The sequence below is a fragment of the Nelusetta ayraudi genome, unplaced genomic scaffold (assembly GCF_046127955.1).
Source record: "Nelusetta ayraudi isolate G7.1 ecotype Tasmania unplaced genomic scaffold, CSIRO-AGI_Nayr_v1 ptg000011l, whole genome shotgun sequence".
Classification (NCBI taxonomy): Eukaryota; Metazoa; Chordata; class Actinopteri; order Tetraodontiformes; family Monacanthidae; genus Nelusetta; species Nelusetta ayraudi.
The window spans coordinates 16,744,559-16,768,321 of record NW_027466061.1 but is presented as its reverse complement, the minus strand read 5'-3'; the positions used below and the strand labels follow the sequence as shown (position 1 = coordinate 16,768,321).

The 23,763-nt window shown below is 47.6% G+C and overlaps 1 protein-coding gene across 1 annotated transcript in view; it reads right to left on the bottom strand.

Moving 5' to 3' along the window:
* The window catches only part of tns3 (tensin 3), a 32,464-nt gene extending 8,980 nt beyond the window's left edge, over window positions 1-23,484 (bottom strand). The window contains exons 1-13 of the mRNA XM_076021472.1: window positions 23,077-23,484; window positions 16,102-16,263; window positions 15,193-15,243; window positions 14,980-15,102; window positions 14,526-14,590; window positions 12,802-12,885; window positions 11,202-11,314; window positions 10,640-10,700; window positions 10,454-10,529; window positions 10,221-10,350; window positions 9,862-9,927; window positions 8,607-8,708; window positions 2,872-4,047 (exon numbers count right to left, since the gene is read on the bottom strand). Of these exons, the coding sequence (XP_075877587.1) occupies window positions 2,872-4,047; window positions 8,607-8,708; window positions 9,862-9,927; window positions 10,221-10,350; window positions 10,454-10,529; window positions 10,640-10,700; window positions 11,202-11,314; window positions 12,802-12,885; window positions 14,526-14,590; window positions 14,980-15,102; window positions 15,193-15,243; window positions 16,102-16,251 (2,197 nt within the window). The 5' untranslated portion in view covers window positions 16,252-16,263; window positions 23,077-23,484. The remainder of the gene's footprint in view (window positions 1-2,871; window positions 4,048-8,606; window positions 8,709-9,861; window positions 9,928-10,220; window positions 10,351-10,453; window positions 10,530-10,639; window positions 10,701-11,201; window positions 11,315-12,801; window positions 12,886-14,525; window positions 14,591-14,979; window positions 15,103-15,192; window positions 15,244-16,101; window positions 16,264-23,076) is intronic.
* Between the last annotated feature and the right edge of the window lie 279 nt (window positions 23,485-23,763).

The following is a 23,763-nucleotide window of genomic DNA, read 5'->3' as shown; positions in this document are numbered from 1 at the left end:
CTTTCACCCATTTGCTACTCACTGCTATGTCAACGTAGGCGCCAGTCATATTTTCTCAAACCCCATCCCGCAAAAGAAGAAAGTAATTCCACCTGACGCCACCAGTGCAAGCAAGGCCTTTTGTTGAGAATCACCTAAAGAACACGCAACATGTCATCATCACACTTTTTATTTGTCTTGAAATGGCAATTTTAACACGTATTCTTCTCTAAGATATACACTAAAGCCTTTTAGACAGTGGCTGCATTCATGTCTGGCTAGCCATGTTGCTAGCGAGGCTCCTAAGGCTACAGTGGAGGTTTGAACACTTCAAAAAAAGGTCTGTAGTGCTTTTACTCATCCCATTGACACTGGTGAGTAAAAAAAGGGTGAATTTCACTTATGTGTGCACTTTCCCTTTAATCTGCAGTTTGAATCGTTCTGCTCTCAGGCAAACATTTCCTCCGAAATCATCTCCACAACCAAAACAGTCATAAATAGCAGCAGAGGTCAGAGGGAAAACAACTATTTTTGAGTTTGCGGTGCGGGTGACGCAAACTCAAATGTCAACATTGAAAAAACATAGCCAACCGCTCTCTCCAGACGAATAACTTTCGCTCCGACTTCATGCCACGGCGGGGCAGAGTGACTCAGCTGTTACCCGGGAAGCCTCGTGAAAGAGTGTGATGTAAACAAACTGTCTACCTGGCCTCGTAGGTTACGCGCACAGCGAGCGGCAAGGCAGCAGCCATTTTAGTGCAGCAGATATGCACAGACAGGTAGGCCTTCTGGAATCAAGTGGAAAAACACAGCCTGCGGGCTCACTCGTTCCTGCCTTGGAAATTCCTCTGGCCTCCCCGTCATGTGCCCCAGCGGAACCACAAAAACATGTATGCAATTTACGCACCACTAACGCGCAAGATGGCTCCTGGCATTCTTTCCTGCTCGCTGGTTGGTTTTTAGATAAAGAAATAGAGAGAAAAAAAAAGAAAAAAGAAATAGATAAAGCATGTGGTAACAGTGCTCCTAGTCAGAAAACTAAACAGCAGTCAATCTGATGCATGAAAGAGTAAAAGAGAGACCCGCATTGATGTAAATGACAACAACTGTGAGGCTGGAACCAGCAGAGGTGCAGCCATCAGAACCTTGCGGGAGGATTTAGTCATCTTTGCACATTCTGTCAAATTCAGTACAGCTGCAGTGAATCAAGCAAACTGATGTGCAGTATTTTTTTTTTTGTGGCCCCGGGGATTGGTTCCAACATGAACAAATAGGAAATAACTTGTTTAACCATCGATAAAAGAGCCATCAGGCAGCATCAAGCAGCGCTGGCACATCCAACTAATAAATAGAAAACAGATTTGAGGGGAAGGCCACGAACTCTGAGCTCATCGAAAGGGTTGATTCACTCCATTGGCGCAAAGTTCAGCCCTTCGACGCTCCGCAATGAGCAGTGCCTCTTTGGCACAGAGTTTGCGTTACATTTCTTGAGGTGGAACCTCGTGGGCGGCAAAGTCGATGACGGCTGGCCTCCCTCCCTCCCCCACCCCCTCTCTCTGTGCACCCAACTGATCGTCCAATCAGATAGCTGTGCGAGGGAAAAAAAACAAAAAAAAACGGCATGTCCGGACAGCGCTCCCTTTGCTCAAAAACACGGCGAAAACATCTGAAAAAGCTGGCAGCAACCCTGCTATTTCTGCCACTGAAGCACGCTGGCTGGAGGAGGGAGGATGGCGGAAGGCTTTGTTACTGCGCGAGGGAAAAGGGCAACCCGACGCTGCGAGAGGAGACCTCTCCCAAGTACAAACCTCGTTTCAAACCGTTCTTTGCCGCGTTGCTTGGACACATTCTAGAAAAGGTGGATTCCCAGTCACCATTTCCACTTATTCCACCGTTATTCCACCCAGCATGACGCCATTCCTCATTTGATACAGGCCATGAAAACAGCATATCACAGTACCAAACTTGGACCTCATCTGATTAAATGATCCTTATTTATAATACAGACATTAGAAAAACTGCGTATTTTGACGCGCTTGAACTCGCCGTGGCAACGTCTCACCATGGGGATGCCATATCGTCTCGACCACCATTGCCATTGCACAAATTTCTTCTTTCTTTTCTCCCTCTCCGTTCTCACTATCACTGAACTCTCCCAGGAATCCGAAATCTCTGTGTGGTCAGCGTTTCTGCACGCATGGCCGCAAAAAAGCCAATGACCAAAAAGGAGTTTGTTTCATAAGAGCAGGATGGGAGTGGCAGTGCAGGTACAGAACACGACCAACGTGACTGCGTTTTTTTCAGTGAATTGAAAAAATGTAAAATTGAAAAATTGCGTACCAATTTTCATTTCAATTCGCCAAAAAAGTTTTTGACTTCCGGGTTACTTCTGCGTTATGGAGCCCATAGGAGCCTGTAGTAGTAGCGCCACTTCCCATCATGCCACTGTAACAAACATGATGCACCAGGATGCATCAGCCAATCAGAACGAGGCGAGACACAGCAGTGCCATGACATCACATTCGGAATAAAGTCTTTTTTGGGTATTTTTTGTCCTTCAAATATATATATTTTTTAGAAAGATTAAAAGTCCATGGCTTGAAAATCTACTATAGAAAGATTTATGATAAACCGTGTTTCAGGTTGCAGTGGTCCTGGCAGCTGTTATACAGGCAATTATTTTTGTATTGCAGTCTATGGGAAAAATACTTTTTGCGCTGCATGGGCTGCAGTTCCTCGAGTGGCCACTGGAAACAAATCACCATGCTGCAATACAGCCTGTCTGGTATCCAGTACTTGTAACACATCCATGATGTGGAAGCTGACTCACTGACTGACTGCTACCATGACATCCACCACCACCACCACCACCAGACCGTCTGACCGTCTTACCTGACTGCTGGGCCTTTTTCAGGGTTGCTATGTTTTTGTCGCTGAATCCGACGAGGCCGACGCCGTTGGGACATTTTGCGACCGAACCGTTGACGTGCGCCGCGCCGTTCCTCTTCGCCAGGCTAGGCACTGGCGTGAACGACGGATCTAGGTCCATGATCAGCTGGTTGAGCTGGTCGATGGAGTTGTCGATGTCCATGGTGAGGGACTTGAACTCCTCGTCGCGTTTGTTGTTGCTGTTGTTGTTGTTCTGCACCGCTTGCTCCTTGCTGCTCGGCATCGCGCTCCTCGGAGCCGCCACCGTCGCCGCCGAGGCCGCTGCTGGGTCCCTGGCGGGGCCCTGCGGCTCGACGGGCAGACCCGCTTTGAGCGAGATGCTCCTCACTTTGCTCCCCTGGTATCTCTCCGTTCCATTTCCCTCCTCCGGCATGTAGACAAACTGCTGCGCCGCCACCATCTGCTGCTGGCGGACCCACGACTGCGTGGAGTAGCTCCCTGGGCTGAAGGCGTCCTGCTTGGCGCCGCCGGGCGGAGCGGCGGAGGCAACCGAGCTGCTCCTGGAGCCCAGGCAGCCCCTCCTCGCCTCGCCGTACGCCCGCTCGTACTCCTCGGCCGCCGAGGGGTGCTGGCTCTGCTGGCCTTGCTGCTCCTCCGCCCCGGGACTCCCGAAGCCGTCCGACAACAGGGAGTTCTGGCTGCTCTTGTGGCAGGAGGACGACAGAGTCCCCAAGCTGTCCACGCTGTGGAGGTCGTGGCCCGTGTTCACCTCGTCGTCCAGGATGTCCGTCTCCCTCTCTCTCGGCCTCGGATCCCCGTTGATGTGCACCTGCGCTGGCACCGTGTGCCGGATGCCCACTCTGGGACCCGGGTCGTCCATGTCCTCCGCGCAGGGATCCTCCAGGCCGATGCCGCTGAGGAGACGCTTCAGCTGGACCTTCTCCTCCCTGCTGGGCCGTTGGCGGCCGGTGCCGGCCACGGCGGACGTGGGTTTGTCGGCCCACAGAGAAGTGCTAGACAGGCCCGAGTCGCTGCTGACAGACAGGGCCTGGTCGCTGTGGTCCGGACTGGAGGTGGCCGAGGTGGTGCGGGTCCCTCGGCCCAGCGTGGCCTCGCCTCCGCTGGGGCTCCTCTTGCTGCTGTTGCCTTTGTCCTGGCTTAGGCCTTGAGAGCGCGGGGCTGCAAGATAGAAGAGATGCAGCGCTTCATACAATCAGCCGGTTACTGTCTCACACAGACACACACACACACGCAGTTGACAGACTGACACACAGGGCGCAGACGCACAGGGACGAACAACAAAATGTGGCACGAGACCGCAGACAAACAGCACAGTCACGGCACTCCGCAATCTGTTATTGATGAAACTCAACAATCACACCGCACCCGACGAGGACAATAGTCCGGGCAGGCCAACGCAAACATCAGACTCAAACACAAACAGGATGACAACATTCCCATTGAATCCCATTGAAAAGAATGTGAATTTTTAGCAGCGCAAACTCCGTCGGAGGTGCATCCGGGAAACCTTGGAGAATTACTGGCAGAATTACCCAAAGCCTCTCTTTCAGATATTCTAATCCCACTTCATATTCTGATAATTACCCAGTGCCACCAAGCCAAACTGGGAGCTGCCAAGTGTGTGCAGTGGGCCCACATGCACCGAGCACGACAAATGTCAAGTCAGCTGTGGGAGCCGACGGCAGTCAGACGGACTGCGGATCTTCAGTCTGACCCCTGCATTCCTCACCCAGCTGTGACTCCAGCCACCCAGCTCCCCTCTCGCCTGACCCTTGACCCCCCCAGGCTCCCAGCATATGTCCAAATAGTCTCCTTAATCCTCCGCGAGGAAAGCCACACAGGTTGCTCTTCTCTCTTTTTTTTTTTTTGCAAAGCAGAGTCAACGGCAGCAACACACAAGACAGCCGGCATGCCGGTTCCTTCAGACTCACGCTGAATGAACTGCCGCAAGATGGTAACAAACTCCCTGCTCGTCCCTCGGTCCCACCACCTTAAGTGCTTGCCTCAAAGCGTGACTGCAGGATCTAAATACCAGACACGCATGATAAAAGGCCAGCCCTCCTCGTCCCCCCTCACTCCCACCTTCTCCAGCTCCTGTATGTATGCATGGTTTTGACACTCCTCCCTCCCTCCCCCCACCTTCTGGCTCACACGAACCCCACCTGTATCCGGCCCTGGTCGCCTCGGCTCGGGCCTCCGAGCTGGGTCAGCTCCGCCGGGAGTTTTCCCACCCACCAAACAAATCCCTCCTCTTGTTGCATTCCATTGGGCAAGGTGCGAGCGAGCTCTGGGGACGGTCCCGCCGCTTGCACTTGCACCTCCTGTCACTAGCGTGGCTCACTTAAGGCGCCTTCAGCTGTCTCCAGGCATAAAAAGGTTAAAAAAAGGAAAAACATATCTTACCTTGGCCACTAGCTGCAGGTAAGAACACAGGTCTATCCGAGCTGTAACGCAAGCCAATCGAGACAGGAAGCGGCGAGGACGCACGAGGGAAGACATGGCTTTGGAGAGGCCAGATAAAAGTCGGGGGGGTCAAGTCGAGAGTGAGAGAGACAGATAGAGAGGGAGAGAGAGGGAGAGAGAGAGAGAAAGTTGCAAAAAGCTGGCGCTGCTTTCTTTCTCTGCAAGACGAGGTGAGAGTGTTTGCACTCCACACAAGGAGGACGAGGTGGAGGAGGAGGCGGAGGAGGAGAAGAAGGAGGAGGAGGGGGACCTTGAGATCTCCAAATAAGGGCAGAGGAATGTAAACAAGTGAGGCGGGGCTCCGGGGGGAAGAGGCGGGACAAAAGGAAAGCCGTAACCCGACCTGCTGCTCGGCATGTAGGGGACTACCCCACCGGGGAGAGCGGAGGCTGGAGAGAAAAAAAGAGGGAAAGAAAGAAAAAGAGGAGAAGGGAGGGCGACCAGGAGAGGAGGAGCAGGGACTGAAAACAACATTCCTGCACCTCCAGACTTTTCTGCTCTATAAAAAGGCACTTTTTAATTAAAGCAATCCTGTCCTTCCACTCGGCGCTCGGGGGCAATTTTCCTGAAAAGTGGCGGTTGTTTCCTTCCTGAACCTGCAGACCTGCTCCTTCCCTCCTCGCACAGTATTGACAAGAAACAATGATGCCCAAACTAATGGGGGTTCGGAGAAGGTCACTGGCATTATGGAAAGCGCGGCCTGTTGTTCAGCGTCTCTGTTTTCACTGGACAAAAGAGTGAAAATCTTGCAGCTTGTGGTATTTACGGGCGGCGCGGAGAGCGCTGCCAGCGAGCAGCTCTGCAGTGTAATTACAAAACCTTTCTGCTCCCCTCTCGGTTACTAGCATCCCGTGCCTCCGAAATACCACAAGCGTGAGTTGAGAGCTCAGTCATGATCATCCTGGTCCTCGGTCGACGCATTCTTCCCCGCCGCGGACAACCTCCTTCCGGAGAGAGAAGATCCGACGAGCACGCTGCTCAGTTTGCAAATGACGGACGGCAGACAGAGGAGAGGGGAAGAGCAGACTATTCAAGAGAGTTCAGACTGAAGTTGTGTAATGTAAATAATAATTCTGGTGCACTTTCATCCACCGTGTGAAAAACAGAGGTCAGAACTGCTAATGTTTTCTAAACTTTAAGACGTTTTCACAGCAAACTTTTCTTTATGTTCTTAAGCACTGCAGGTATTTTTTTCCTGACGATTCCCATGCTTGACATATTATAGTGTGAAGGTGACCATCAGGGGCTAATTACGGTTTATTTTCTTGAAAATTGCAGCCCACTTGGACTCTCTGCGTTTGTGAGTTTCCATGCCAGCAGGCGTTAGGAGACTTTATCCAAAGGTTTAGCTGCAGCCCTCAGGAGCAAGAGAGCAAACCTCAGTTTCAACAGTTTGACTGGGCCGTCAAAGCAATTGGAAGTCATCAGTTTGACGGGGCAAAGATACTTCCACCGCTTCAAACACATGAAAATACAAATACACAAAACATTTAGCGGAATGAAGGTTGTTTTATCATCTATTTAAACCTTAAGATGTGTAACTGCAAAGTAAATCAGTGACCCTCATCCCTTCTGTCCACTTATGACCACCTTGTTTCCTCACCACCGATTTACTCACAAAAAATTACTATGACTACAAGTTTCAAGAAAGGGTGCAATAACTGGTCTGTGTATCTCCTGAGTTCCAATTTCTCAATGCAAAGCAAATATTTCGGAAGTTGGCATTAAAAGAGGTTCAAAAATCAAGGATTGTTCTGTGGGTGCAGTCAGAGCAGAAATAAACTGCCATTAGTTATGTAAAATATTCCCAAACTAGTTTAGATGGCGGCGTTAGCAACTGGTAGTGGATGCTATCAAATACAGAGGAAGTCAAGGTTGTCATCTGAAAACAGCAGTTGACTTGGCAACATACACCGCTAACATAGTGATGTTAAGATCAGGGTTAGAGATCATCCTTTATGTTTCATTGGTGGGTGAGACCTCGAGGGCGAGGTTTGTTTTTCCTCTAATATGGGCATTTCCAATAACCTTTTCCAAACACGTACACCTGAGATGTCCATAAACACAAGAAAAAGGAAACATGTCTAACAAGAAGAGAAGCAGCATCCAAGGACTCACTTCTCTTTGTGGAGGGAAAAAAAAGTTTGAAATTCAACTCTGAGCTCTCACGTGGGTATAAACACCCACCATGGCTGGCAACTCATTGAAGTAAATGAAGTTTTCTTTTCGCTGCTTTAGCACCGCGGTGCCAAACGCTTCCTGAGCCCCCGCCTCCTGACTGACAGCCTCTCTGAGGCAAACTGACTCCCGCCGGACGCCTGCTGGTAAGTAGATGTAGAATTCAAACAGAAAGCTTCCAGTCTGTTCCCCTCCCATGTTGTGTTTGCATGCGAAAACAAGGCAGTAAATATCCCACATAAATGCTCGGGCATTAAGGCGAGAGGAGGGGAGAAAAGAAGGGTTACTCCTTTGTTTATGCCTTGGCTTTGATGGATTTCTTTTACTTCATGTTATTTTTTATTTTTTAAATTGGCCCTCTTACATGTCCGTGTAAAAAAGAATATGCCAACAAGGTTGTGATGGGGTATTTTTAAAAAGCAAATAAAAAAGGCGGCTCATTTTCATCAAGCAGAACTGGGCTCATAAAAAAACGTCAATGAATCCTGGGAAAAGGGCGTATGGGTTTTTTTTTAATGCTACCACCATGGCACTCTATTCTGGGAGGTTGTTGTGAATCCTGTGGTCGAGTGGGGAGCAACGACCGCAGCTGGGACAGGACGCCCCGACAGGGTGGCTCTGTGCGTGTGTGTGTGTGTGTGTGGAGGGGGGTATGCTGAAAGCAAGCCTTTTCATTTGATGAAAAAACAAAATAGAAGAGTCTTGAGAAGCAAGTGTGCTTCGCCATTGCTACAACAACTCTTCCCTCTTTCACTGACAAAACTCAGTATGTGTCCAGATCATCTAATTGAAGCCAAAACATCTTCCCCAGAGGGCCTGCAATTAAAAAAAAAAATCAATACATAAAAATTATTTACGGGCCGAGTGTCTTACTTGGATGAGGGCCATAAGTGTTTTTTGTAGGAAAGTTTTCATTATGGAACAAAAACAAGGGAAAGAGATAATTACAGCATCCTGACGGCGCAGGAGTAAGTCGCCCGTCAACAGGAGCTGACGCTTTCCGCTTGGATGCTCTGATTCATTAGGCGGACGCCCCGCCGATGTTTTTTGGGTGTCATGCGGTGATGTGACAGTACCTTCGCCGTCGCAGATGTTCTGGTAGGAGTCCCAGCGAATCAGAGGGTCCGAAGTGTTGTAGTCCACGATAACGTCCGAACCATTTTGCCACCTGTCCGCTCCTGCAGCAAACACGAAAAAGACAAAAGCATCACTGGAGACATACTTAGGTGGTAATATCATGTAAAGCACAAAGATGGAACGTTATTTTTGTTCCTGCACCGATACGTCACGTGTGCATAAAGATCAGCAGTCCAGATATTTTGTTTAGCCGTTAGCTTTGTATAGTTAGGGTTAAACAATTTGGCAGGGCAGAGACAGACAAGCTAAGCTAACTCGTCTGTGTTTAGCAAATGTAGATGGAAGAATGAAATAATTCATTTCATGTAAGCAACAAAGCGAGCCAGTTTCAAACAACTTAGCTTCCACACTGATTCCATTTTTGGGAAGAAAAAAAATCCTTTTTGTGCAACACTGAAGAAGCCTTGCAGAATTATTTATCCAAAACAACTCTCCGGAGTCCCATACAGAGAGTATACATAGCCCTCTGTTTACAGCCTTCCAAAAAAAACACTGAGGTTTAACATCCTCCTCAAAGTGATGCTTTGTTGCACCTTCCGCATGTTTGGAAGGGGACAAAAACAAGACAGCGGTACGGTGGTCTTCTGGCTTTGCGTGCATCACAAAGGGCTGATTTCCAGCACGTTGTGTTTAAGCACACACTTTCAGAAAAGCGGAGCAAGCGAAAAAAAAGAAAGAAAAGAAAATGACAGATTTTTTTGTCCTTCCTGGGGAAAGATTGTTTCAAAACATTTGGTAAAGCGTCTTCCTAACATAGGACCTATAAAAGACAGAGGTAAACAAGAAGTAGGGGACAACAAAGCAACGTGTCAAATTTAATTCTCAGCCAAGGTAAAAAAAAAAAAATTCACCCTGATTGAAGATTTGTCTTCTCCAATACGAGCAGCCCCATGCACAACTGAGAGCGAGCGAGCCAGCACGCACACACACACTCCCTCCACATAGTTGCTCCCCTGTGGGGCAGCACATGCTGAGCGTCTTTGCACGTCTGTCAGCTCACACTTCACACTACATTTCCACATGCAGCATTCCACATCCCTGCTCACCAGGGGGTTGTGTGTGTGTGTGTGTGTGTGTGTGTGTTGGGGGTTTGGGGGAGCAGGATGAGGGGGAGAAGAGAAACACACTATCTGCTTTTCCAAAAAAAACCACTTCCCCTCGTAAACCTTTAAAAACAAACAGTTAACAACCTACCTGGGATCTTCTCCGGCCCCTCGGAGAACACAAGCTCCACTTTGCCGTAATCTGCGAATCTGGGATCTGGAATGCAAGGACACGGGAATGCCATTAATGTGGCCGCGCAAAAAATGGAAGCGTGAATGTTGTTGTCCACCAGTGGGATTCTCTGAATACACACAGCATATTTGGGAAAAGTAAATTGTTGGTTTGAAAGTGCCAAGTCTAAAATGAAGTCTGTGTCAAAAAAAAAAAAGAAAATGAAAAAAAGGAGAGAGCAAGCTGCAAAGGAGGGGCAGAGGAAGCGTTATAAAGAGGCTGCTGCACGTCGGGACCTGTTTGTGAGCACCTCAGCCTCTTTCCACCCTCACGTCTACCTTTGTTGGCCGTCTCCAGGTCCTCCTTCTCAAACATCAAGTTGTAGCCCTGCACTGCTCCCGTGTGGAACTGCAGCCGGAAAATGACTTCACGTTCTGAGGCCGCACCACTTTTGTGATAGCACTTAATCTGCAAAAGACGTAAAAAGAAATATCTGCTGTGAGCGACTGCGAAAAGTCTTGCAATGAAAATCAAACAAAATCAAACTGGGAACATTTTCTCATATCTCTACCATGATGTCTCCTTTCAGAAGCTGCGCTGGCTCCAGCGTGATGCACAGTCGGTCTCTGTGGCCTGGGCCGATGTGACTGAGAGCAGGACAGGAAGTGTCAAAGCCAGAAAGCAGAGATTACTTTGCAAGAGCCTAAACAGAAAAAGTGTTCATTTTTTCCAGAAGGCCACAATACAATCAACTCACTAGATCCCAGATGAATAAACCGCTTGCATTCCCTGGTAAACCCTGATGTACGGACAACACACTGAAACAAAATGAGAGAGAAAAAATAATTGAATCCCAAGTTCTTGTAATATCATAACGCATTGCCGACCTGTGGCGGCCTGCAGGCTGAGACACTCCTGCCTGTTTTTCTCACAGCTTAAGTGTGATAATCTGTTGTTGTGGGGAAAAAAAGAGGGATTTTTAGCTCTGCGGTGTGACGAAGCCCACTGACGTTTGGCGAAATTGGCAAAAACAGCAATTTACACGACGGGGGCGTGAATTCCCATGGTGTTAAACGGGAGCCTGCAAACGAGGCCGCTGCACATTGTGTTTACGCAAGCGGCTCTCTCTGCCCGAGCACGCATGCGTGTCAGGGAAAGAAATGAAGGGGAGAGATCGACAAGGGGCAGATAAGCATCAGACGTCTTCACTGCTCAGATGTGGGCACGTCTGGATTCTTTCCGCCTTTTTCGGGGGGGGAGGGTTAGGCTGGAGAGAAACGGAAGCCACGAAGGAGCCCGAAGGAGGTGAAGTGTCGAACCTCCGGCAGCATCAAAGTTGGGGATCCCGTGGAGGATGATGCAGTGCAGGAACAACGGCGACGCGTTGATCTTCATGGAGCCGCTCAGGAGGCTGTTGAGGATCCAAACGTACCTGAACGTACCAAAGCAGAAAGACGGGTGTCAATCATTTTCTCCCGCAGCTTGTGACCTCTGCCCAGCTCAGGTTTCGTGCTCTAGGAACAATGGACACTGCGCTTTCCATCATGCATGAAGGTTCAATGGCTCGACTTTTTGCTCAGCAGCCGAGAGATGTCGCTTAATATGTGGCATCAGCGCAGGATACAGGAAAACTACAACAGTAATTAAGAGTAATCATCTTGTTCTCGTCAGCTGGAGCTCAGAGGATTTTCAAAATGTTATTATTCATTTTCTCGTGGTTGGAAAAATGCTTGGTGTGTATAAACAAGCTTTACATGAGAAGACAGACAACTTTGCTCTCTGTGTGTGTTTGTGTTCGTTCTGCTGGTGATGATACCAGGGCATGATTATATGTTGCCCTGTTGGATCTTTCCTAATGTGAATCTTTTCTATATGCACCAAACACAATTCTGACACCAAGCACATTCATTAAAAGCATGTCCAGGGGTTGCTGAGAGGAGGTCCTCTGGAGCAAGGTGCTGCCACTAAGAAGCTTCAGCGACTCTGTGTGTGCCATCCACTGTGCGGTGTCATATCCCTTTAATTTGACCAGCTGAGTTTGGAAGAACATGAGCGATCTTTCGACTCTTCCAATATCTCTGCCGCCTGGTCTTCGGCTCTCGCAGCTCCTAAACTTTGCCTTTCCGCACAATGCAGACTTCTCTTCACCGTCTGTTTTCTAAATTACTGTTTTTGCCCTCGGCTCTTTCACACAGTCTGAGGTCTTTTCTCACCGTTTGCCTCACTGTTGTCGTCTCTCTTCCTTTCTTCTCAGGCGTTTGTTCGTCGCCTGTCATTTAATATCTTTTAACGTGTTAGTGTTCCGTTGTGTCACGCACAATGTTGTTGGAGAAGTTCTCTGTAAATACGGCCGGATTGGGTTTCAAATCAAAGCACCGCTAAGAGGCTCAGTGAAAAAGATTTCAGGTCCACATTGGAAACAATGTTCATGTTAGTCCCTGTTTTTCTGATGTCCCACCTGATCTCACGTCTCCCTTGCACCAGATGTGAAGTTGACAACAGGCAACAGGAAAGTCCAGCGGTGGACCTTTATCACTGTAAATTATTGTGAATCAGTGAGTGACTTCTACATATTTGTTCTATGCCACTTTCAAGAGACCGCTATAAATATCGTCAACGTCACTGGGCCTTTTTTCAGAAAATGTCTGGAAATATCATTCTGGCCGTCTCTGTCCGCACTGCAAGCACTGACCGGGACTGAATGTCACGCAAGCTTGCTTGACAAAGAAGTTAGGAGAAAGTGGGCCGGCACCCATCAGCGTGAGCCCCGGAATATTGGCCGTGATTCCCCGCCGTGCACCAGGTCACTGCGGGGTCTCATTACAGAGATTCAACGGAAAGAGGAAAACAAAAAAAACGGTGAATGTCCTGCGTGCCAACATCGCGACAGGCGGGGCGTGCTTGGCACCGGGCTCTTACCGTTTCTGCGAGGGTGTCATCAGCGCGGAGACCTTGTCATCATGGTATTTCCTCATGGCGAAGCGGTCCAGCGCCTGATCAGCACTTCGAGGGAGAGACATGTTCAACACTTGGGTCATTGTCGTGACTCCGATGAGACTCTATGATTGGCATCGCAGCGAGACTTAAAACTGAGATTAGGGCCACACACACACACACACACACACACACACACACACACACACACACACACACACACACACACACACACACACACACACACACACACACACACACAAATGCATACACATGCATAATGGGCAGGAGTGAAAGTAGCCGGAGAGACAGGGGATTCCAGCAGAGAGGAAGAGACTGGCAGCTCTAAGCAAACATGGAGGGGGAGCGGAGGACAGAGAGAGGCCGGAGTGTGTGCACAGCTCGGCTATTCAGACGGAGCTAAAACCAACAGGCGCTGGAGCCTTTTCACCGGCGACCCTGCCCCCTTGCCGGCTCTGCCTCATTGTTTTCCTATCTCTTCCTCCGCCGCTCCCCGTCCCTGCCCCTCTGTCCTTACTCGTTTTTCCCCCCCGGCGGCGACCCGCTCTTCCTCGGTGGGACGCAGGTTGAGAGGGAGGAGCGGACCGGAAGGCGGGAAGGGATGCGCGTAAAATAAAGGTCGCTCAAAAGGGGAGTGGACGAGTTTAAAAGAGCCACTGGCAGCCACTCGGGTCATTTTTGTCAACAATCAAGTCGGACGACAATGGTGAAAACAGGCCAAAGAGCTCTTAACTATAGTGGGAGATGCTTGAAGGAATTTTTTTCAAAAAGTAATGTTAATAAGCAATACATAAATAAGATAAATTTGCAATATGATGCAAAAAAAAGGCAAAACAATAAGAGTTTGCAGTAATGCTAAAGAAAAGTTCAGCTCTTTTTCATGGCTAAAAAGAAATTTCACTTCAGCACTTCAGAAAAAAAAAACCTGACTCAGGTTCTCATGGTTCAAGTATAAAGGGTTAATGGATAGATGGCCAAAAATAACACCATTAATTAGACGACGGCTCTGGTGAGAATTCGATTTTCTAATCAGCATAACTATCCCAGAGATTCAAAGAGGGAAAAAAACTGAACCAGATGCCGAAACGGAGGCCAATGACAACCATGAACGGAATGATGAATAAAAACATATCACACTTTAACTGTCAACTGTCAACAATCCACTGAAAACATTCCCTGCAGCCTCCAGGGTGGCAGCAGTGTTAATGTTAACTGGCTAGTTAGTCTAAATGCACACAGTGGTGAGAAGCAAGTGGGGTTAAATTTTTCTACTTTTGGCTTAAACTGCCCTTTAAAGCTCTTTTGTCTGAGACATTTCTTCCAGTTTTGGGGTGCGGCAAAGCTCGGGCCTGGCTAAATATTTCTTATGAGTCACAATGGTTGGACAATTCTGTTTTCTTCGGCATGAATAGATTTCATGAACCCGACACTGTGGCCAGAAGCCATTACGGCGACTTGCATGTTCGAGCGTTGATTCATGCAATTCAATACAAGGTGAATCATGGCTGTAATTGTGTGTGGTCTCCCTTTTGAATTAAAAAAAGGGCCTTTCCTGACTACCCGAGCCACCTTTGATACCTCAGTAAGACACGGGACAAACTAAGAAAAAGAGAGTTGGAGGTGAAAAGTCATGAGAAGTTTCGGTCGAAGCCCGAGGTTTGAAACACGCAACACGCAGCCGTAGTTACCTGGCCGACACGTCGGTGAAGTGCACAAAGGATGAAATGACGACTCCGATCCGGCCTTTGCCGCCCTGGCGAGAGAAAGAGAAGATGGCAGGAAATGACTGGCCACATGTGCGACACAACATGTGGTTTGGCTGCGTTTAAACACCCGGATGGCTCCCTTCTAACTCATCAGCCTACGTGCCCCCAGCCGTGTAAACACACCAATTTCAACAGCGCTGGTTATAGCGCCGGGAGAAACTCGCCTCTCTTTTTATCCTCAAAGCTTCGGGCCGCGGTGCGAAGCCAGCCTCGGGTCACGTCGCATGTTTTGGTGTGTTTAGACGGATTCCGTATAAATTCGGGTTTGAAGGAGATTCAAATATTTGTCGCGGCAGGATTGCTTTGAGTAATTGCCGCCGACCTCAAAGGCATAACAGAGAGCACAGCTGCGACGCGGCCACCCATTCAGACGTACCCGGCAGTGGATGACCGCCACGTGAAGCGGGTCGGCGTTGAGCCAGCCCTCCATGGCTTTGCAGATGGTGCAGATCTTGTCCAGAGGTGGAGCGTGCATATCCGGCCAGCCCGTATCCAGAGTCTGAGAGCAGAGCAGTCACCGCCAGCAGGTCACACCAGGTCGCACCAGGTCGCACCACAGCAACAGCGTCGTGACTCGTCCCAAACTCACCTTGGGGTTCATCTTGGAGAGGTCGTGCCTTTTCTCGGACAGGTTGATGATCTGAAGGGCGAAGTGGGAAAAACAGGAGGTTTGTGTGGACACTGAGTCAACCCTGCCGGCAACCCGGCATCAAGTCTGGGCAACAAGACCAGGGATTATTAACGTGAAGTTATGGCGGGAATAAACTCAGACTTGTACAGAAGAGCACTGCTGACACCGCTGGACAGCAAAGACACAGAGTAGATTGACAAATAGACGTTTAAAAAAAATCTGAATCCAAATATTCTGTTCCAGTTACATTTGCTGACGTTTATCCCTTTAAATCAGTTACAGTACAGTCACAAACTCTGATCACGTGGACAGCAAGGCAGTCAGTCTGACGAAAACCTGGATTATACTCATTAAATAGCGTTAATCCATTGACAATATGAGAATCGACTGTCTAAACTGATGAATCGCCCAACTCCACCCTCAGCCTCAAGATGAAGGAAAAGGTGGGGATAGAATAAACACACCACCAGTAACGACTCAGTCAGGCTCACATTGCAGTTATGAAGATTGATTGATTTGGAGACTTCTGCAGAAAACCCATGTGGTGCGAGTCCAACAATCCAAGTCTAACAGTATTGAGCAACTTCAAAGCAAACATTTTAAAAGTAGCTTGAAAAACAAAACAATTCTAATGGAAATTTTAATGAAATAATTTGAATGTGACTGCACACAGTGCACGCCGGATCTTCGTCTGAGCTAATTTGGCAAAACTGTTGCCGCATGGGCTCTCATTTGACAACACACAGGATCGGCCTTGGGCGAGCGCCCAAACTTTATTGCAATTTAGAGGGAGTTATTCCGAATGATGTTTCCATAAATAGTCTCATAGAGATTTCTGCTTAATGCACATTAAGAGGTTGCACCGACCAGGTAGTTGTCGGCATGTTTGGACTTGAGCATTCGCGTGACATCCTTCAGGTTGTGGGAGTAGATCTCCTCCGAGCATCCTCTGGGGAAGGACACGGCAATGATTCGCTCGGTGATGTACGTCAGGTCGAGTTCGTAGCCCTCCTCCATCCTTCACACTTCCTGGAATAAAACAGGGGAAAAAAAGGCAATCATAGAAGTGGCCCAGTCCTCTTCAGTTACCTCACACCATCCCTGCTGAAAAGCAGGGTGACTTTGCTCGAGTCAATATTTGATGGGCAAAGTCCTCGACTTCGCTCATTGTGTGCGAGTCTCCCGCCGATACGGCCAGAGAACGACCTCCACTGCTGATTGCCTCACAGACGATGCCTTGTTTGCACACCAACGGTCAACAGCGTGAGTCACAAATACTGTACTGGCCACGTCAAGCGTCAAGCTTTTGAGTGAGCCCGAGGTGACCGTCACTTGTCACTTATCTGCTCTGTGGAGAGAGAAAATGAGCGCTATCAACAGAGTGAGCGTTGGCAATCTGGCACCAAGTCCGGCTGGAACCAGTTGTATCAGTAAATCCCTGAGAGGTGATGGTGTTGCTGTGACCTCATGGCCATGTCCACACACACACACACACACACACACACACACACACACACACACACACACACACACACACACACACACACACACACACACACACACACACACACACACACACACACCACTTTCTCTTATCTAGTCATCTCTGCATGCCCCACACTGGCTGTCAATGAAAGCAAAGCGGTCACTCGTGCAGACACTCAGCGGCCGATTCGTCAATAGGCAAACTGACCCCCGACTGTTTCCTGTCTGATAAATACATACATCTTTTTTTGTCCAGTGTTTTGATTTGGATTCTCTCAGCTATTCATTTTACAAGGGAACATTTTTTTCAAATAGGAAATAGTGAGTAAATTACAACATTGTCCCTGATCAACTTAATGTTAAGACAAGCATTTAACAAGTAACAATTAAATTAAGTTTCTCAAATTTTGCTGGTCAGAAAATAAGAATAATGATCATCATCATCATCATCATCATTATTATTCTTATTATCATCATCATCATTATTATTATTAATAAGGACTGTGCTGCTGTGATTAGCGCACAGTTAATTGATTGACTGATTCTCAGCTAATGTCCTAAACCTCCCACTTGTTACAACACATAACCTACAATGGGGACAGGAAATGGGCTAATTCTGTGAAAAATGAACAAATTGAGCAAGTAACTGCTCAGCTAAATAGATAGGTAGCCCAAGATACATGGAGACACGGAAAAATATTTCTCATTTTTTTGAAGTAAATCCAAAGCTGATCCCATGCTTGACTGAGATGGAGTTGAATGGAGAACAGTGACTTTGAGCTCTTTCGGAGACTCAAATTTCAAACCAAAACAGTCACAAACAGAGACTCATTCCGACACTTTGCCATGATATCATCACCCGCCTTGAAGGACTCCCACCATATGTTGTGACTGAAACAATCCGGGTCGGGAATGTGTCTGTCAAAAATGACTGCAGGCCGGAGTTGGGGCCAGTGAGGGAGCCACAGAGCAGGGAGAGCTCAGTGGCTTAAATCAACCCTCAGAGCGGAATGAAAGGGGCCATGTGTATGAAGAGGTCATCCCTCGGGGAAATAGGGCTGAGTGTATTGTGAGCGTGAGTGTGTGGAGGTGGCTGTGGGGTTTAGCGGGAGGAGGAGGAGGAGGTGCTCAGGGATTGCGGGAATTAATGGTTTGTGCCGTTTCGTTCGAGACTCTGAGGATAAACTATGTAGTGATGGAAAATGAATGAACAGGTTGGCAAGTGCTTCAGCTCAGCTCCCCATGTTTGAGGCATACAGAGCCAGTGATAATACATTTACTTAAGTTCGGAGCAGCTTCAAAGCACCCTTAGATGACCGGAGCTGTGTCACCCATCACTTAACCTCCATGTGACCTGAATGTAAGAATTCTCAAGCGTTAACATAATTTGTGATAGTGAGCGGCATTGAGAGCAAGCGTCATCCAAAACAGGATAGCAGCACAATAACAGTAGCCTCAGTGAAAGGTGTGTTTGCAGGATGAATTTGTTAGCTTTGCTTAAAGCCAAGCTGTTTCGGTCTTTAAGCTAGAATAAGCTAAGCTAAGCAGCTTCTTTAGCTTTAGCTCTAGCTCTATATTTAACGTGCAGGTGAGGAGTGATATTGATCTCATTAATTTTACAGGGCAGAATAAACAAAGGATGTTTTTGAGTTATTGATAATAATAATAACTCCTTTTTTATCATTTTATTTAAAAAAAATGAGTACATAAAAAATAAAAATACATAATATAAAAAATGTTGGCAGAAGTTTTCATAATTTAACATTTGAAAGTATAATTTTTTTTAGAACCGTTACATTTTTAAGAATATTTATTTAGAATATTTATTTTTGGTTTGATGAAGACGTAAATTAAATAGTAATGCTATCATACAAACTAATCATTAGCTGTTACCCAAGTCACATACTAAGACTTCTAATGACTCATTTGCCTGGTTGCGCTTCCCTCAGTCGTGCACCACCATTTAGCACTTACAGAAAGTGACGCGTGACAATATAATTGATGAGTAGAGATAAGGTGACCGGATGAACCGCTAAACACAATAATTCCTGCAGGACTTATATCAGTGCCGGACTCTTGTTTAATCTTTACAGAAAATAACAGCCCTCCTCACCGTGCCCCTGCGAGACCCCCTGCTCCCCGCTCATCATTCGAAGTGACATGAGCAACTTGCCCTAGCACGCACTAAAGATAATTGGTCTTTAATTTGTACTGACTGCTTTTGTTCCTGGTCTGAGGCGCAGCATTAGCTCACAAAGCAGAATAAGCAGTGCCAAGGAGCTCAAATCCCGAGCCCACCCATGGCACTGCGGGCCGCGTCGCTGGAGGAGCGGGGCAGGTGAGGAGGGATAGGGGGGTGTGAGGGGGCTGGGGGTTGCCAGGTCTGCCATGGGCAAGCTGCGACAGGTCCGCTGAGGTCAGGATGTTGGGGGATTAGGGTGTGTCTGGCTCCCCCAGCTCCAACCTCTGCAGGTAAGAGCTTGACTCGGGCTGTGTGGGCGCCCGTCAGCCACGTTCGCACACGCATGGCCATCACTCCTGGACCGGTACCAACCCCCCCCCCTCTTTTTTTATTCAATTAGCCAGAACGAAGCTGAAAACAGCTTAATCAAACATTCCATTTATGAATGAAAGAAAGGCAAGGCGGCTGCAAGAGCGCTGGGCTAAAAAGGGCAAATCTGCTCTTCCTGAGTGGAATCTTCCATTATGCACAAGCTGGTGATCTGGAGGTGGGAAAAAAACAACAACAACAAAAAAACAAGACACTGTGTCCAACAGGGACACCGAGTGCAGAGTGAGCAGCCTCCCCACCCACCACAGGGTTAAAATCTTGGCAGCGTTGCCCAAACGATGACGAGTTGTTTTCATTTACAAATCGATTACGCTTTCAGCAGTTGGCGAAAACACCGCGTGCCTGCCTGCCTCGTCGAGCCGCAGCAACCAGATCCATTTGTGCGAATAAAGTCGGCCGGTGTGCGATTAAGCCGGTCACGACACGTCTGGGAGGCTGTTGACTGCATTTTCCAATCGCAGGAGGGCAGATTGCTTTAGCAGAGACGAACGGGACGGGAACAACGGACTCTCAGTTTGGTTTTTTGGGTTGAGGTCAATACGTCTACCTGCCTTATGGAAAAAGAGTTTACAGCTGTCTGACTGACATCCCACATGGTCTGACTAATAAAATCTAGCACGGCACAAACAGATGAAATCACAGTCTGGTGTTTTGTGTTTCAGGGGGCAGCACTAATAGACGTAGACAAAACTATGTCTGAGCGCAGCCATACAAACAAAGTGAAAGGAAGGCGCTCCCGATGGTTGTCTGGTTGTCGGTGCAACCGGTGCATTAGTTCAAACCCAGATCCATATATTGAGCATATTCACATCAGTCAGATCAGTTTATTAGGTTTTTCCTCCTTCCCCTGTTTTTATGGAGTTTTTAATTTATCTTCTCTCTCAGTCGGTTTAGATGGGTTTTATTTTTGTTTATGCTGTTTTTAGACTCTGAGCCTGCATTAATATTGTTGTTATTATTAGGAAGAATTAGGGATCTGCGCCCAGCATGAGAAACTGGACCCAAGCTGACTGAGACGCTCTGTGAGCTGGAGGCATCAATGTGCAAACAAGGAAAAAAACGAGAGACAAAATGTGTGAAACAATAACACAGTTTTTGTGTCTATGTCACAGCCAACATTCATCAATTTTCAATCATACACTTGGAAAAGGGAAGAATCCCAAATTCACCATACCCATCGGCCTGGCTTAGCTGTGAAAGTAAACATAGTGTGACTCTCAAGTGCTTTGCCAGTGTGGATGTCAAAATGATGACAAATTATTCCAAAAGTTGACACATCCCACTTTTAATTCCTCGTGTTAGTAAATCTGCATCTGTGATCTAACCCAGTCTTCTTGAGATAAGATTTTTTTTTGTTTTTTTTACTTCATTTCAAAGACAAATTCTAAATGTCCAATAACATTACGCGCAGCAGGCAGATGAAAGCAATTATTACATCCCTTCCCCCCATCGAGGCTCTGAGGAACCAAACCCCACAGAAGCCAAGCCGGCTCCGAGCCTCTGTGACTGACACATTATGGCCGCAGCCTGAATTATTAGACACTTTGGAATAACACGACTAAAAAAAAGAATATGGAATAGGCTCAACTAAATTCCTCAGGACACGGAGCACTTCCATTCAGAAGTTCAACACCCATTCAACACCGGATTTTTCACAAAAGGAAAAGAAACATTGTGGTTGTTCATCTCTAACTATTCCTGCCAGAGGACATTAGAGATACAACAGATTTGTTTTTTTGTGCTATTAGATGTAACTTAGAAATAACAACATAAAACACCCCTTTTCCAAACGGCTCTTTATCAACTTGGCTCGAGCACAGTGATGAGGGATGAGAGATACCACATCTATGGGGACCTAACCGGCCAGTTGAAGACTCAGAGTGTGACAAGGCCACACTTTGTTCTGGCTTTTTCCTGAGTCTCCATATGTTTGCACTGTGGCTTTGACACCCTTTCATTGCCAGGGAACTGAAAAAAACAAAACCATGAAAACTATTGAAACCAATTTTAAGCGGGCGCAGTTTTTGAGAGTATTTTTAGTTTATTCAGCCGCCTGAGAACTCTTAATGTGCTTTAGTGACACATTTTCAGGAGATATTTTGAACAGCAAATAAAAATGACAGGGCCTGCTTTTAGGGCAAATCTTAAAGAGCCCTTTAGGCAGCTAAAAGTGCTCCCTAATTACCGTTTTCTATCCCTGGGTCGTAGTGGAATGCGTTTCAAAATGGATTACGCTCCGACTCTCGCTCTCGTCGCCTCCATTTTATTCGTCCTTCTCCTCTGTTTTCTTGAAAACTTCCCCTTCCTGTTTTTATTGCTCCCATTTTGCCTCTTTCTGCAGGTCTCCTTCTGCCTGTCTAATGGCTCACACATGTCAACAAAGTGGCCGTGGGACTGCTGCGACAAAACGCTGTTTTTTGTTTTTTTTCTTTCTTGCTGCCGGGTCTGGATCATGATGTTCTGCTTACGGTACACAAAATCTCAGCTTGGTGCCGGCACACCTGTCCAAACCGCATGACCTTGGAACTTCCTGATCCATCAGTCGCCCCGCAGCATTTTCTGTGACTGCCTGCTGTTGTCATCAAGGAAACTCTTTGCTTCTTTTTTCTCTCTGATGCATGTTTCTCTTGCCTCGAGGGACATAAATTCTTCATATATCTTCAAGTCCTTATAATAGAAGAGCCAACAAAAGCTATAATTGCCAGTTCAAAAAAAAATGTTTCTGCAGTCTCCCGGGGTCTGTAATTAAAGCTAATCTTGAAAGAGTTTAGCCTGTGCAGCGTTCACAACAACCTGCATGGTTTGCGTCGCTTGAAAGAAAGGTGTGCAGGCGGCTGAGGAAGCAGGTGTGCGTCTGATTTTTTTTTTTCTTCCCCCGAGTGGGAAGAAAAAGAAAAGGAAAAAAAGGAGGGACTCAGTATTCAGGTGAAGGCGGCTGTGATGTAAGGGCGCCTGTACGTGTCATCGACAAAAGACTGCCTCAAAAACATTGCCCCAAGGCCACAAATACCACGCAGCAGCTGGAGCTCAAGAGGAAGAGACAGACTCTCCGGTCGACAACGTTTCATCTCCGACCGTTTGCAATTTCTTGTTAGTTGCAGAGATTTATGACGGGCTTTCGTCGTGATGCCCCTCCTCGCCTCCCTGTTTGGTTCCCATTAAAAAAAAAAAAAAGGGGGGGGGGGGGTCTCAGGCGCACAACAGCGAGAAACCCAAAATTGCAGCTATCGTAAAGCAATAAAGAAAACATTTAAGGGGCAACAGATTTAAAGAGTTCAAGTGGAGCACTGTGTGCTCTGGTTAAAGGCCACGGCCTGAATAATGTGCCTTTCAGAGAAAAAAATGAGTTCCTGCTTCTAGTTTGAATGGCTCCCTTCTCTTCAGTGGTTGCAGGAGAGGCACATACAAACACAGAGGAGCCCACACACACACACACACACACACACACACACACACACACACACACACACACACACAAGCACGCACGCACGCACGCACGCGCGCGCGCGCAGGGAGAGCGAGAGACCTGGTTTTATAGGACTCAGAGCCAAAGTAAACACCCAGAGAGAGAAGTGGCACTTTTGGACTTTAAATAAGAAACGTGGCTCCAAGGAGTCGAGTTCCATAAAAAAAAATAAAAAAAATAAAAAATAAAATAAAAAAGGAGGGAAGGGGCCAGAGGTTAAGAAGTGGGCCACTAATCTTGTTTCTTGACCAACAGCCTCCTTGCAAATCAAGGACTGGCCTTAAAACAAAACCAAACAGATCAGAAAGCGAGACTTTACCTCTTGGTAACTCTGAGCGACGCTTTACGATGTTCCACTTTTTCTTCACACCACCACGTTTGTTTCTCCTCGCTGGGAGAAGCAGAAAAGTCCCGACTGAAGAGGCTCCGGCCCCGTCACACAGGCTTAATGCAGGCTGAGAGGCTCATTTTCTCTCCGCCGGAATCTGCTCTCAGGTTGACCGCAGCGCAGCGCAGCGCAGCTCCGTTCCGGCTCGGATCCGGAGGGTCTCCGGAGGTGTCCGTCGGTCTCTTCCGGGTGCCAGTAGTCAAGGATGGAAACAACTGAAGCCCCCTTTCTATATAGAAACGTATGAATAGTTCTTCTGTGATCCAGAAATCGAGCTGCTTCTGCTGGTGCCTCCCCAGCACACTTCCTGCAGACCGGACTGCTGCTGCTGCTGCTGCTGCTGCCTGCGCCGCGGCCGCCACAAGTCCTGGCATGGGACAGTCCTCCTCCTCCTCCTCCTCCCACTACCCCTCCCCTCATCTAGCCTCCTCCCGCCTCCATTTGTTCTCACTCTTACCTCGCACACACGCACACTTCCAAGAGACACCCCCACCTCACCCAGCCCACCTATCTATCTATCTATCTATCTATCTATCTATCTTTGTTTACTTCTTCCCATATACATGTGGGAAGAAGTAAACATCATCCCACATAATTTTAAGTACAATCATACATATA